The 16300-nt window shown below is 41.4% G+C and overlaps 1 protein-coding gene across 3 annotated transcripts in view; it reads left to right on the forward strand.

Annotated features, from left to right (window-relative positions):
• Nucleotides 1-16300, forward strand: part of FANCD2 (FA complementation group D2) — a 1694389-nt gene that overhangs the window by 329501 nt on the left and 1348588 nt on the right. For all 3 annotated transcript variants that reach the window (XM_044077594.1, XM_044077597.1, XM_044077595.1), the window contains exon 12: nt 1526-1626. In XM_044077594.1, coding sequence (XP_043933529.1) covers nt 1526-1626 — 101 coding nt within the window. The remainder of the gene's footprint in view (nt 1-1525; nt 1627-16300) is intronic.

Consider the following 16300-nt stretch of genomic DNA (forward strand, 5'->3'; position numbering starts at 1 on the left):
GACACTCATTCATGTCTTGAAAGCTGCTGAAAATTTTTTTTGAACCAAAACACTTACTCCATAAAATGAAAGAATCACTGTATGGTCCCATACTCAGATTTTATTTCTCTGAGTACACTTTCACTGTTCTAGACTGAATAGCAAGAAAGGTTTACCTTAAAAATACTGCTGTAGAAGTAGTACTGCACATGACATATGTTACTCTAAATAAGTAATGTTGCATTTTCTTTTTTATTACTTTGAACAATGCTGAATTTTAGAGTTACAGATCTTACTGCAAGACCCTTATATGTGACCTAGGAGTTTTCATTTTGAAAAAAAAATCTTGCTTCTTCTGGGTGTAGTTATATTTTTGGTTAAAATACAAGTAATCTCCGTGGTAACCCTGAAGTCTCAAACAACCCACTAAACAAGTATAGTGGGTCCAAAAACAAAACAGTCTAAGAAACTTCTCTGTGTGGAAGATTTTCAATCCATATATATCTAGTTAATCAATATACTGCGGTGGTGGTGCTGCGGTAGCGTTGTCGCCTCACAGTAAGACGTTGTCCTGTTCGATTCTCAGCTAGAGCATCTTCTGTGTGGAGACATGCGTGAATGGGCGTACCTTAGTTGAAGGCTGTGTGTCAGGGCCGGCAACTCGGCACGTAAAAAATCTACTGCCAATCATTAGCGGACCGGAGTTCTGCTGTGGCGACCCCTAACCGGGAAAAGCCGAAAGACACAACAACATATATCTAGTTAATCACTATATTAATCAGGTCAGATAATGGTAGTAGAAGTAGCGAACTTAAACTCGTCCTAAGTCAAAAAAATAATAAAAAATATGTAATTTGAAATATTATACAGAATTACTAAATATTAAAAAGTAATCATAGCAGGGTAATTATTATGACAGCTACTAAGTAGGACAGGACCAGCTCGAATGTCACACTGATGAAGGGGGATGGGATGTGAATTTAACATGTATTAACACTTTGTCTTACAGCACAATAAACCACTCTCTTGCCTAAGTATTTGTGTGTGTGTGTGTGTGTGTGTGTGTGTGTGTGTGTGTGTGTGTGTTTGTGTGAGTGTATGTATGTATGTGTATGTATGTGTGTATATATATATATATATATATATATATATATTTTACTCTGTTATTTTTGTTTTACTTGCATTGCGTGTCTGTGTACTTAATAAAGGATTTTTGACTGGAAACAGACTGCCGACCCTGCTTGGATTACTTTCAAATACTTAGTAATTCTGTATAATATTTCAAATTATATATTTTTTATTATTTTTTTGACTTATGACGAGTTTATTTTCTACTTCTACAACCATTATCTGATCTGATTAATATACCGTGATTAACTAGATATATATGGATTGAAAATCTTCCACACAGAGAAGTTCCTTACACTGTTTTATATTTTTGTTTAAAATACCTGTTCCATGGTGATCAGTCATTGGCTACCAAAACACAGTTGAACTGTTGTAAATGCAGTGTTAGGTCACTCTAATGTTTTCATGATTTCTACAGGTAATATCAGAAATGCGAAAGAAGTTGAATTTGGAATCATGCAAACTACCTCAACAGATCCAAGCATCACAGAGCAGACATAAGCTCAAGGGACAGCCCAGGTATGGTAGGAAGTTGGCAGACTTTCATATGCATTTCACTGAATTTACATAATGGAATGCTGTGTAATTGTCACTGACTGCGCCTAGTGCATCTCCTTTGAAATAAGTTATTTTGATCAGACAGGTGTCCTATTATGTTAAATAATTGCTGTCTTGTATAAAATTCTGCTTAGTACTAAAATCTTTGTTGAAGTAAAGCAGCACTTAAAAGTAAGGTGTTGATGCTTGTAGCTTCATTTACTAGATCTTTTTATAATGTGCTGTATATCTCAGTGTGTGTGTATTGTTCCAGCCATTGTTTGTTCAGGTGTCATGCTGCATTTTTTACAGCCCTCCTTTTCCTTTATGTGGCTTGACGCCTAAAAGTGGGCATTAAACAGTACAATTATACTTCTACTTCCTTGTCCTTGAATCACGTTGAGAAAGGAGTCAACAAAGTAAAGGCTCAATGTGGCACTGTGTTTGCCTTAGCAGTCTGTTAGTATGTCCAAAGTCACCAACATCTCTCTGTTTTATTGGTGACTTGCTTAGTATCATTTCATGGCAAAGGAGCATCCCTTTGATGGCTATAAGTTTCCAAACCCTTTGTGTACTGCAGTAAATGGGAATTGCAGCCCATCCTCCCTTTAACAGAGAATGTCTGCTTTCATAATTTTATCTGGTTTCTGTTCCAGGCTGCCGATGTGGACATATATTGCACTTGCCATCTAACTGCTGTACACACTATGCATACCTCACATTGCAAAGCAGCTTTTGTGTGCTGCATGAGTGATATCCATATTAAGGTCACATCTGGCTGATAGTTGTTGCTCAGATGGATGTAAATGATTTCATGGCACTTAGAGCATAAATGAATTCCTCAGTGACCTGGCTTGATTTCCCTGGTTAGTGTGAATACTGTGTTGGATCACTCCTGAAAACAGACTATGACTGGTGGTATTAACCCAGTCAGCAGAAGTAAGTAAATGCATATATCTCATAATATGTTTGATCTCAACTCAAAGGATTTTGTTAAATGAACCCTTGAAAATTACATTATATTTTCTGTTCAGGTTGATTAATATAGACATGGATTTAATAATGCCAAAGTTGTGAAAAATATAACAAGTTAAGGAAATAAATGTAGCTTCATTCTGAAAACAAGTATTAATAAGTGGTAATTATTGCAGAAACTTTTTCTCATCAGCCAGATTATTTTTATATCCATCTTTCTTAATTTCATGGGAATCTCTCTGCTGGTTATTTTGTTATTGTCCCTTTATTTTTGGTACACTAGCGACACCACATACCAGAGAATGTGAAACAATTATGATCTGGTCTAGTAGACTGCCTGCTACCATAAAATCACCTGTGCTAGGCAGTTTAGCTCCATCTGTACGTGACCAAACTGACATCATTTAATTATCATCAACTCCCATGTTCTTTCAGCTTGTTTAGTCAGATAATAGTGGGCCACTGCTGAGATTTCTTCTGAGATATTTGTTTAAGATATTCTTTTAATCTGTAGCTTCCTTGCATGGGAGCAAAGTGTTCCATTGCCTGGTGCATACAGTGCATCACATATTTAGCCTCTGTGCTTCCCAATTGTATTTTTTTTCTTTCTTTGTATAACTTCTATTACATTTTGAATCTTGATTATCTGATATCTTTTCCTGAATGTATGGGGTCTTGGACCTGACTTCTGATCTGACTTTGGCCACGTCTAAGCTTTAGATTAGGTGCTCAAGCTCCTCCCCCTACCCATACTCCCTGTGTAGCGGGCAAACTACCTCAGATCTCATTTGCTGCCATAAATGATTGATGGATCTTGGTACTCAGGAAAGACATTAGTGAAATTTCTTCAACTAGATAAGTTTATTTATTTATTTTACATTTGTTTACTGAGATAGTCCGTTTGGGTGTAAGCCCGTTTCAACAGAGTCCCGGGGAGAAAAGCTCTAGCTGTACAAGTTACATAAGCATTAATATAACAGAAAAAGTACGTTGATGTAATAAGAGAAATAGAAATATACATTGGCAACAGTGGCATCTCACTACAAGTCAGAGAATAGTATTATAAGCATTGTTACAGAGTATACTGTTTTATTTTATTACATAGTAAGCATTTCAGGGTAAATTTAGTTCTGTTAGGTTAGTATAAATAGAGAAAGAGGAGAGGGGGGTTTGAAGAGACAAAGATTTCTGGCAAATTAGTAGGGGTTCATTAATGGTTACTGTTCTGGGGGAGATATGGGTAAGAAAAAAGACATATGGGGGAGATATGGGTAAGAAAAAAGACATACATGGAAATGTATTAACCTGGATTGACCTGGATTGATGCAGGAGCAGGTCCACTTGCTATATAGGTGGTCTTTTACCTGTTTGTTGAATTGAGTTGGGTTTGCAATATTTAAAATATGTTGAGGAATTGTGTTCCAGGTTTTAGAAACATGGTGGGAGTAAAGGGTATCCCCAGCTTTGTTGTTGCTTTTGGAGACTTGTAGGAGGATTTTGTGTGTAGAACGGAGTTGTCAAGTATTAGTATATTGTTGTTGTAAGTGTTGCAAGGCTGAGACTCTGCCTGGCTGGTATATTAAACAGTGGGTGAAAATGGGTTAGGTGTTGGGGAAGTTCTAACCATTTTAATTGTTGTAAGGAGGAGCAGTGATGGGACCGTTGTAGAGAGTTTGTAGCAAACTTGGCTAGTTTGTTATAGCAGGATTCAAGTTTGGTGAATTCTGTTTTGCTAAGTCTGGTGAGGATGGGAGAAAAGTAGAGTGGATAAGGAGGTAAGTTCTGGCGATGTCTAGTCTGGCTTGGTTTGTAAGAAATGGCTTAATGTGGTAGAGAGAGCAAAGTTTGATGTGAGTTTTTTTAATGGATTGAGATAGGTGAATGTCAAATTTCAGTCTGTTGTCAATAGTGACACCTAGTAGCTTGGTTTGGGAGGTGGCGGCTATGATTGTACTATTTGAGGAGTGTAAGTGAAAAGAAGTTGGGGGTATGGTTGACTTTGATGGGAGAAAAGGCATTAGGTTGGTCTTGTTTGGGTTCAATATAAGGTTAATGTTGTTTAGTCAAGATACTGCTGCCAAAAATGATTGTGTGATGTTCTCTAGTTGTGGAGTGAGGATGCATTACACAAGAGGGTAGAGTCATCTGTGTACTGGATAACTGAGGCTAGAGGGGTGGATTTATGCAATTGGTTTGTGAAAATGTTGAAGAGTATGGGGCCTAGTATTGAACCATGTGGGACTCCACTGTTAACAGGGAGTAGAGATGACCGTTCCTGGTTCCACCTAACAGCTTGTTGCCGTTTGATTAGGTAACTGTGGAACCATACTAGGGTAGAATGGCTGAGGTTTAAGATGGATAGATCTGATAGTAGTTTCTGGTGTAAGACTATGTCAAAGGCCTTGGAGAGGTCTAAAAAGATGGCGGGGACAAGTCTGTTTTGGTTTCTGTGGTAGTTTAAAGTGTTGGTAAAACTGAGGAGGGTGATTGTGGTACTAAGGTGGGGGCAAAAAACACTTTGTATATGAGAGAGGAGGTTATTGAATAAAAGATGATTTAAGAGCTGGATGTGGATGCATTTTTTAAGTATTTTAGATAGGGGTGAAAGGGTGGCAATGGGTCTGTAGTTTGTGAGTAGTGTGGAGTTTCTGCCTTCATACAGGGGAGTGATGTAGTTAATTTTCCAGAGTAGGAGGACCATAGTTTTCAGTGACAGAGTGGTTGATGAGGATGGATATGGGGTATGTAGTGATCTCTGCAGCAAGTTTTAGAAATTCTGATGGAAGATTGTTTGAAACTAGGCTGGTGGGTTTGAGTGTTTTAAGAAGTTTTCTTATGGTGTGAGTTGTAACAGGTGTAAAGGAAAAGGTATTTTCAAGATTACTATTGATGGCTGCGATATTGGGAGAGGCAGTTTGATCATATTTGATAAGAGAGAGTATTGAATTTATGAAGAAGGAGTTGAACTGTGTTGCAATGTTGCCCTCTGAGATGGATGTCATGGGTGTAGGTGTAGAGGGTGGAAGTGTTGCCAGGTTGAAGGAGTTTGTTTATGGTGGCCCAGAATTTTTCAGTGTTGTTTTGGTGGGGTTTTTTTTGTGTAGTGGTGTAGCATGTTTTTATTAGTTTTTATTTGGGATTTAGCTTTATTTCTAAGCTGTTTGTAGAGTTGTAGGGTGATATGGCTTCTCTTAGTTAACCAGTGAACCCAGGCCTTATCCCTTTTGGTTTAGGAGATCTTTATTGTTATTTGTTAGCCATGGTGAGTGGCGCTTTTTTATTCTAGCGGATCTTTTAAGGGCTAGGCTATTTAAGATGTTCAAGACGGTAGTATTAAAGTGCTGTACATCATTTTCTAATGGTAGGGTTTTAGGGGAGACCAATTTATTTGTTGGATTAAGAAGTGAACTGTTTCGGCATTGAATTTTTTTTATTATTGATTAGTCGATAGACTGACTGTCTAGGTGGGCTGATATTGTGTCTAAGCAAATAAGTGGGCAGGTGGTCACTGATACTGTCGGGGGAGATGCCCAGTTTGGAGGGATGTGGGTGTTCTGTTAGTGAGGGTCCAGTCTAAAATTGAGCATCTGTTAGATGTTTTATCTATTCTAGTACGTTCTTGTATGAGCTGGAAGAAGCCATGTAGGTTTATAAAGTTAGAGGGATTATTGGTGTCATAAGATGCCCAGTCCGTATTGAGGTCTCCCATTGTGATGGTTTCTTTTTGGTAGGTTGAGGATAGCCAGTAGAGAAAGTCTTCAATGGTACTTGAATTGTCTCCTGAGCAGATATAAACGGCTGCTATGATCAAGGATTTGTTTTTTTATTAATGTTTAGTTTACAGAGAAGTATTTCAGTATTGTTAAATGAAGGAGAATTTATGCTAATGAGCTGTAGTGCTATGTTTTGTTTGAACATTATGGCTACACCAACTCCACATTTGATTTGACGGTCAAGTCTCGGTATAGGTTGTAGCCAGGGGGGGGTAAGATTTCATTGTTTTTGATATGTGGTTTGAGCCAGGTTTCAGTGACAATGACAATGTCAGGGGAGTATAAATCTAGCAGGGCATGGAGGTCATGAACTTTATTTAATATACTTCTAGATTTATGTTGAGAAATAGGAGAGAGTGTCCATTGGGATGGTAGGGGATGATGGAAGGGTTTAAGTTTATTTCTCTATTTGGGGTTGACTGCCCTGTTTGTATTGTATATCTTTCCCCTCCACTAGTGCTTTGTGCTTATTGTCCCTTCCTCTGAGGGCTTTTCTGCTTTCTCTGTTCTTGCCTCTCACGCCAGACCTTTGGCTTTTTTTCTTTATGGTGGTTTCTTAAACTGCTGATGTGAAGTTGTTCTATCTCACCGTTCATTCTTACAGGTGGGTTCAGAGCCGATACTCTGCTCCGAGTCTGCCAACTACAAAGCTCGAGGTCTTCAGACAGCTCAAGGCCAGGTCCCTATCCCATGATGCACCTTGTGTTACCTCAGATCTAGTTTGCTGCTGCAACAGATCAGAGGATACTTCACAGCTCGGGCTTGTATAGTTTTTCTTCTAGAGAAATTTTCTATTTAAATACTTTTATTGTAGTTTAATAGCGGTTATAAAAAAACTTTTAGAACTAGTTTGTTAGCTATCCTTTTATTAGCCTTTCTGTAGCTATTTTTGGCGGTCGTTTTATTAGGCCTGTAGCATTTCCCTTACCTTTTTTCTGGTGTGCCTTTAGTAGTTTAAATCAGTAGTTTAGAAGTGTGTTTATTAGGAATTTAGTAGTTTTATAGTTTCATAAGAGTGTGTTATTAGAAACTTAATACTTTGACTTTAATAAGTTTTGTCGAGCCCGTTTTAATTTGGGGGCTTCTTACTGTTTGAATAGTTGAGATTTTTGATGGTTGTGTTGCTTGATATTTTATTATCGAGACTTTAAACAGGTTTTTTCTGGTGTACATTATATTCTGTTATGGCTGACCAAGAGAAGGAAAAACAACCCAAGTCTGGGTTTAAAAAATGTCCAAAGTGTAGACAGAAAATGTGTGTGACTTATGGTCACGTCAACTGTGTTTACTGTTTGGGTGCTTTGCACCTACAAGAGAGCTGCTCCATCTGCCATTCTTTCAGTAGCAGTGTTCTACAGGAAAGAAAAAGAAAGTTGATTGCCAGAGGGCTATTGAAATCTTCTTTTCAAGAAGCTTTGGGTGACCATGATAAAACTTAAAAATCCCCAAAATCTTCTAAGTCTTATAAATCTTCATCCTTGGACCATAGAGTTTTGGAACAGACACCAACACCATCAAAAAAATTATCGATGTCTGCTCCACAGCCTTCGGAGTCGAGCGTTGTAACCTTTTGGAACCGGTCCCCAGTCCTGGAACTGGTCTCTGCAGTGTTTGAAGTAACCAGTCTTGCAATCGGTGGCATCATCGATCCATTCATCTCAGTCCTCGATAAGCCTATCTGATTTGGATGTGGATCATGTGGTGCAGAAATTGTTACAGGCACCGGCGTTTGCCAAATTATCAGTTCCGACCAAAGTGGTTTCAGAACCGACAGCTGTTCTTCCATCTACTTCTTTTCCTCCTCCAAGCCGAACCGGTCCTTCGGAGCCAGAGGAGTTGGAGTTGATGATTGTGGAGCCTTCAGAACCGACGCCTGTTCCAGTGCTATTGGTGCCGACTACTCAGACTTCCTCAGTGCCTGTCGAGGCGTCTAGGAGCTGACACTCGCCGGTCGGGTCCGGGGAGGACAGTCGGACCGATCTTTCAGCTCCAACTTTGCCTCTTGGGGCTTCAGTGTGGATGAGTTCTGCTCCTACCTCTGGATCAGAGCCCTCTGTTCCGGTGCCGAGGGAATCACCTGTTTCTTCAGACCCAGGGGTTCATTCGCATTGAAGCAGGGGTGCCTTTGATGCCATGAGGAGAGTAATGTCCCCCAAGGACATCCACAATGTCAGAACCAACTACCTCCTCCCCTAAAGCGCCTGTGTCTACCCCTGCCTCACAAATCCATTTGAAGCATAGAGACCCTGAGCCTCAGGAAGCCCCACTAGGTGGACCCTGCTCTTCTGAGACCTCACCAGAAGCTCCCACTGATGAGGTTCCCAGGAAGAGAATTTGCAAGAGGAAGCATCTAGACTCCTCACAGGAACCTGTCACCTTAGACACTGACTTGGATGAGTCAGAAGGGTCCCCATGGTCCCTCTCTGAGGATATCTCATTTGCAGATATCTTGGAAATCCTAAAGCAGAGGGGTGGCTGGAAGCCCACCAACCCTACTGAGGATGAATCGGTCCCCCTGAAAGCTTTTGGGTCTCAGCCCTCCACCTCTTGGGTGTCTCCGCTTTTCGATGAGCCTATGGAGGTGGTCTCACAAACTGCGTGGGAGTCTCCGGACACCATGGAGCCTGTCCCTAGAAGGCCTAATAAATTTATATCTTCTTCTCAGGATAAGACTTTTCTCACGAAGGGAGTGCCTGTTAATGCCATGGTGGTGATGGCGGCAGCCATCAAAAAGGAGATGTCGGAAACTTCTTCATCTGTTCATCCTCCTAACAGAGATTCAAGGATCATGGATAGATATAGGAAGTGCATGTTCAGTTCAGTGACTTTTGCCATGCGATCACTGAACTACCTCACACATTTCATGAGACTGCAAAGAGATCTCATAAAAGAGTTTGGAGATACTCTACAGGGTACGGTAGCTGAGGGAGTTGCAGACAAAGTTGCTTCCCAGCTTGCTACTCTTAATTCCATCGTAAACTCTTCCATGCATCTGATATCATATGCAGCTGATGTAATGAGTAGGGCAGCAGGTACAGGAATTGCTCTTAGGAGACACTCCTGGATGCGCTTATGTTCCTTTGCAGAGCCCTTTAAGTCATCCTTTGTGAACACTCCTTTTGATGGCTCATCTCTTTTCGGGCCCAAAGTAAAGGAAACTCATACCAGATGTGAGCAGGAAGGAAAGTCTCTGTCTGCCGTCGGAGTCCATTTTTCCACCCTTACTAGACCCTACCCCAAAGGTCAAAAGGGAGGAAAGATGTGGTTCCGAAAAGCCCAAGGAGCCTTTCAGGACACATGATCAAACCTCCTCCAGGGGCTGAGGAGGGGGCAATAAAGGAAGACACCGTCCTCATGGCCGAGGGGGTCTGCAAAATCAGGGTGGCAGAGATCAGTTCTTTGGGAAGCCCTACCAGCGCTCCTGAAAGGTGGCCCGACTGTCCAACTCTGGAGGCAGTTGGGGGTCGCTTATCTTTGTATCCAGACGTCCGGCTAAAAATAACAAACGACAACTGGGTACAAAGCGTAATATCCAGAGGATATTTTATTGCCTTTGCCATTACACCTCCCTTGATAACAGAAATCCCGCATGTTCCACCCAGTTACAGGGAACAACTGTAGAGGTTCAAAGGTTGCTAGGAAAAAAGATTCATCCAGTTGGTCCCCGCAGACCAGATAGAATCCAGAACTTACTCAAGATTCTTCTTAGTTCCAGAAAAGACAGGGAACTGGAGACCTATTTTGGACCTCAACAGACTAAACAGTTCTGTCAAGGAGAAGTTCCAGATGGTCACGATACAGTCGATACTTCCCTTTTTAGGGAAAGACAATTGGATGTGCTCGATAGATCTCCAGGATGTATACTACCACATAAAAATGGCCTGACTGTCCAGGGATCATCTGCGCTTCTGGCTGGGAGCCAATCACTACCAGTTTTGAGCCCTGCCCTTTGGTCTCACTACAGCCCCCACAGTGTTCATCAAATGTATGGCAGTGGCCACGGCTCACCTGAGGCGTTTGGGATTCCAGGTATTTACGTACTTAGACGATTGGCTCCTAACCACCACCAACAGGCATCAGCTTATACAAGCCAGGGACACCACACTTGTTCTTTGCAATCAACTGGGGATTACCATAAACTTAGAAAAATCTGCCTTATCGCAACATATTTGTGTTTATCGGAGCAGATTTGGACACCACCACCACCACTTTAAAACTTCCTCCAGAAAGAATATTGGTACTTTGACATCAAATTCTGAACCTCATATCCAGAGACAAGGTGCCAACCTCAGATGTGCTAAAATTGTTGGGGACGATGACGGCTGCATTAATAGCAATTCCCTTGGGTCGTATGCACATGCGGATTCTACAAAGGCTCCTGTTCACGCAGTGGTCCTATCAAGAACTCCCAATGTCACATCTTATCATTCTAACAAACTCTTGCAAAAAGGATCTTCGGTGGTGGTTGACCTCTCCCCAAGTAACGATAGGTCGTCCTTTTATCCTACCCTCACCATCGACCACTGTGACCACTGACAATTCTCTGATCAGATGGGGAGGGCATTTTTAGGGAAGAACAACCCAAGGCACATGGACCGAACAAGAGACACATCTATATAGCAGTGTCCTGGAGATGAGAGCGGAATTCTTGGCATTGCAGTACTTGCAGAACTCTCTCCCTCTGGGGACAATTGCGATTCAGATGGACAACATGTCAGTGTCTGGTATATTAACAAACAAGGTGGAACCAGGTCCTATCCCCTTTTCTTGAGAGGCCCTATGAGTGTGGCAGTGGGCTACCTCCACCCAGGGCTTTCTGATAGCAGCGCACATCCTGGGGAAATCCAGCCTGATAGCAGACCAACTGAGCAAGGCAATCTTGTTGCCTCATGAGTGGTCCCTCAAAGAAGAAATAGCGGAACGAATATTCTGCAGATGGGGCCAGCCTTGCAATTTCTTTGCATCCCCCATGAACACAAAATGCAGAAGCTATTTTGCCCTAATCGCCCCTCCGGGAGATGCCCCAAGGGACGCACTCATACACGATTGAGCCTTGGATTCTAAACCCAGTTCCAGACCTCCTGATGCACTCATCAGGGGCTCTTCATCCCTCCCTTCAGTCCCTGAAATTGACAGCTTGGTTGTTCCAATTCCCAACATAGCCAGGTTCCATAACCTCTCAATTGAAACACAACATATTTTAATATCTTCTCATAAATCATCTACTAGGAAATTATACCTCAGCAAACGGACTTCTCAAAATAACATTGACCCTTACCTTGCCCCTATTTTCTCCATACTAGAGTTTTTGACTGTGCTTTTCAACAAGGGAGGGGCTGCAGTCGCCATCAATGTGCAGCTTGCTGCGATCTCTAATTTTCATCTTGGTACTGAAGGCATTAATGTAATGACACACAAGCTATCCAAAGCTTTTCTCAAAGGGACCGTCCACCTGAGACCACCCGTTAAATCCACTTATACACCTTGGAATCTAAATTTTATGCATTCAAGCATCATTCTTCCTCCGTTTCTTCAAGTGATTTGAAATTTTTGTCTTGGAAGTCTGTCTTTTTAGTAGCCATCACATCTGCCTGAAGAGTTTCAGAGCTACAGGCCTTGTCTATAAACCCCCCCCCCCCCCGTATCTGATTTTTCATTCTGATAGAGTTTCAGTACGAATGAATCCTTCATTCTTACCTAAAGTTTGTACTGAAGCTAACCTTAACCAAACCATATAATTACCGTTTTTTTTTTCCCCCAAACACATCAATAACTTGGAGTACATGCTGCACAAACTTGATGTTCACAGGCAACTTCGATTTTACCTAGATAGAACCACAAAATTTAGAAGATCTGAAAAAACTTTTTGTTTCCTTTTCAGACTCCAGAAAAGGTAGATCTGTGGCAAAAACCACTCTGTCAAAATGGTTATCTGATTGCATCACCTTCACTTACTCAGCTGCCAGTATACCTCTGCAACACAAAATAAAGGCTCATTCAACCAGATCTATTTCCACATCTTTAGCCTTTACTGCCAAGCAACCAATAGATAGTATTTATGCAGCAGCCACTTGGTCAAAGCCTCATACTTTTATCACTCATTACAAAGTCGATAGGGCCTTCAGGGACAGGGCTTCCTTTGGTTTCACTGTCCTGAGAAACATACTCCCGTGAGCCACCCGAGAAAGGACGCAACCCATCAGTAAGAATGAACAGTGAGATAGAACAACTTCACATAAAGAAGTTATGTACTCGCCATAATGTTCCATGTGATTTGTTCATCTCGCCTTTGTTCTTACATCCCACCCTCCAACCCCCTCCAGGCTTTTTTGAGGACTGAGATTCATGTTATATCATGGTTGCTTTCTTTTCTATGGTTTCCTTACCTAAAATAGGGATAGAATGGCATATGGTATTGTTAGAGGCAGCAAACAAGATCTGAGGTAACACAAGGTGCATCATGGGATAGTGACTTGGCCTCGAGCAGTCTGAAGACCTCAAGCTTTGTAGTTGGCCAACTCGGCTCCGAACCCATCTGTAAGAATGAAGGTGAGATGAACAACTCACATAGAATGTTATGGTGAGTACATGTTATGGTGAGTACATAACTTCTTTTTTTTTTTAAGTGTCACTTACCTTCCTTTTCTTGTCCTTTAGAATAGCAATAAGCCTTCAGAATTTACTTCCAAATTCAGAAGGACATGACAAGTGTGTATACTGCTTGTGACCTTTGCATTTGGACATCTGCTTCATCTGAGATGCCTTTGGTCAACAGGCCATAAATGAAAGAAGAAACAGTTTTATTTTGAAGTGGCTTCTTCATCCATCTACAGGAATAAAACACCCTTCTGGATCAAGGAAATCTACTGTTGCTGCTCCCCCCTCCCCCTTCTTCATTGGTAAAGGTGTTTGACAAATCTGAAACAGAAACAAAGGGATTCAGACAAGGAAAAAGAAAAATCAAATTCTGCTATGAAAAAGTTGCTGTATCTGACACCTTCATCTGTTTCCACACCTAAAATGTCTAGACTTTGAGCCAGTGCTGTCTTTGGACCCTATAGTCATTGGACCACATATGCCTCCTAGATTCTCCCTGGATCCTATATCCCCTAGGCTCTGGTCTCCAGTCTTACAGGACAGACCTTGTTATTACTCTAGACCACTGTCCTCTACTTTTTCTATTAAGTCAGCTATGTCTACTCAGAGCCTCAATGAAGCTGATATAAACAGGATGGTGGAGATTCTTTCAGACCCAAATCCAATTGGGGACCTTCTGGCTCAGGCTGTTGTCAGATTTGGAGGAACTACTTCTTCCCCCTCACTCCTTAATGGCTCATTCTCCAATACAGTCCCTTGGATCGGTGCCTTTGGATCTCATCCAGGGCAGATCTGTATCAAAATAAAGTTTTCATACTATCTCTACTTCAAGGCATTCTCTAACAAAGTCTAGTCCGACCCTGTTGCCTGGGAGTCAAGGTGTCGGCATCTACTTTGACAGGGCAGGATCAGATCCAAGGTCTTTGGACCCTTTACTCCTGCTAGGAGCTTTGATGCTTGATAGTTTGTCTCCAGTGTCAGGCTTGGATGCCAGCCTGATGGTATCTAGGATTGAGCCACCTCTGGGCTTTTCAACTTCTATAGTGAAGCTCCCTGGATCCATGTTGAGCTCAGTGTTCGAAGCTTTCTTTCATCTTCGAGAGAAGTTTACCCTTTCAGAATCTGATCCCACCCTCCCCCATAGGAGGAGGATTTCCCAGGGTCTGCAGCCTACTCTTGTCACAATTTCTGTGAGTTTTAAGTCAATTCTCCTGGGGAGACTATTATCTTAGGAGTCCTCTCCTGAACAATCCACAGAAGAGGTACACAAGAAGCACAAGTGAAAAAGGAAGCACTTAGATTCCCCTGAGGAATCCCCTACCAGTGACACTGACTTTGAGGAAGGAGAAGGTTTTCCCAGAGCTCCTCCATTGAAGATATCTAATTTGGAGAGATTCGCAAACTTTTCAGACAGAAAGGGGGGATGGTCCACCCTTGTACCTTCTGAAAAGTCCGTTTTTCTTGAAGCTTTTGGTTCTGGCCTTTGTATTTCTTCTGTAGTTCCCCACGGCCAATGAGATGCTAGACCTGATCCCCTCCTGGACATGGAAGGAACCGTATACAGCACAGCATATTTGAAAAAAGCATACAAATTTCTAGTTCCTAAAGACCATCCCCATAGGAGCAAGGGACCTATGGTAGTGGCACAGCCACTAAGAAGGAATTTGCAGAAGAAAGTTCCTCCATCCATTTACCAAATAGGGAATCGGGTGCATTGGACAGATCTAGGAAACATGTTTACACCTCATCTGCTTTTTCAGTGAGGGTGCTTAATTACTTGGCATATGTTACTTGTTTCCACAGGGATTTGACAAAGGGAATCCTCAAATTTCTCCCAGGGGTCTTGTCTGTGGATCAAAGAAATCGATTGATTTACAGTTGGATACCCTACATTCCTTATCTATTGTCTCTGTGTACCTTATTTCTAAAGTCACAGAAGGTGCATCTAGAGCAGCTGGCACAGGTATTTCCATAAGGCATGCCTGGATGCGGTTACGTGATCTTGCAGAACATTTCAAGGTGTCCTTCATCGATGCCCAGTACGATGGCTCAACCCTGTTTGGTCCTAAGGTTAAGGAGACAATCTCAAGAAGTGAGAAGGAAGGTAAATTCCTGTCTGCCGTAGGGATAAAATTCTCCACCCCTCAAAGGACCTTCTGCAGAAACCAGAAGAAAGAAGAGAGAATTTGATTTCATAAATCCAAGGGTTTTGTATCTGATACTGTGGGAGAAAGAGCTCCCCAAGGTAGAGGGGTAAACTCTTATAATAGATGTCACTCAAGGGGCAGAGGTGGCCCACAAAACCAGGGCTTCAGAGGTCCTTTTTCATTGAAGCTTTTTCAGCGTTTCTGAATGGTTGCCCAGCTGTCACATTCTGGAGACAGTTTGTGGGGCGTTTGTCCCTGCACCCAGCAACCTAGACTTTTGTCACGCAGGACAAATTGGTGAAAACAATCATTACCTGAGGCTATTTAATTCCCTTCCATACTCTTCCTCTCTGCCCAAAAAGAATTCCTGATGTTCTACCCTCACAAAGGGAAGAAGCCACTTCAGAAATAAGTAAGCTTTTAAGAAACTGAGTCATCCAAGAGGTCCCTCCACAGCAAAGAGGATCTGGAATTTACTCAGGATTCTTTTTAGTGTAAAAAAACCTGGAACCTAAGGCCAATTTTGGACCTAACTGAAACAACACTTGAGCCAAAAACGTTTGTTCAAACAGCTAAGCACTTTTGTCCTTTAAGAATATGGACATCATCTGAGTTACAAAAGCAATAAAACAAGTAATTTAAATACAAAAGTCAAGCAACACAACATAACAGAATAATGACCCATGCTTAAATAAACAGTTACAACTTTCTAGGTCTTGTATCCTTAAAAAAAACAGTGTTAATAACTTCATTCAAACCTGGAAATTTATCAGCCCCCAACTTCATTTGTTGTGAACCTTCTTTCTGCTCTATATTATTTTTATAATCAACCCTCTACTGCTTTTATTAACAAATTGTAAGCCATGAAACATACATTTCTTATGTTCAGAAAACAGAGCTAAATGTTTATACAGAGTATTATCAGTGTTGGCATTCTTAATGTCATAATTGCATTCAGAAAGCGTTTATGAAACTTTCTAGATGTCATGCCTACATAGAAAGCAGCACACCCTTGACAAGTGGCAGCATAGGCAAGACCTTCAGTAGAACAAGTAAATCTCATATTAGCATAAAAAATAAGTTGTAGATGTTCAGAAATAATAAACTTAGTGTTACTCATAAACCAACATGCCACACAGGTTCAGTAAGCAAAAGTACCAAACT

The sequence above is a fragment of the Protopterus annectens genome, chromosome 7.part0 (genome assembly GCF_019279795.1).
Source record: "Protopterus annectens isolate FY-2018-M chromosome 7.part0, PAN1.0, whole genome shotgun sequence".
NCBI lineage: Eukaryota > Metazoa > Chordata > Ceratodontiformes > Protopteridae > Protopterus > Protopterus annectens.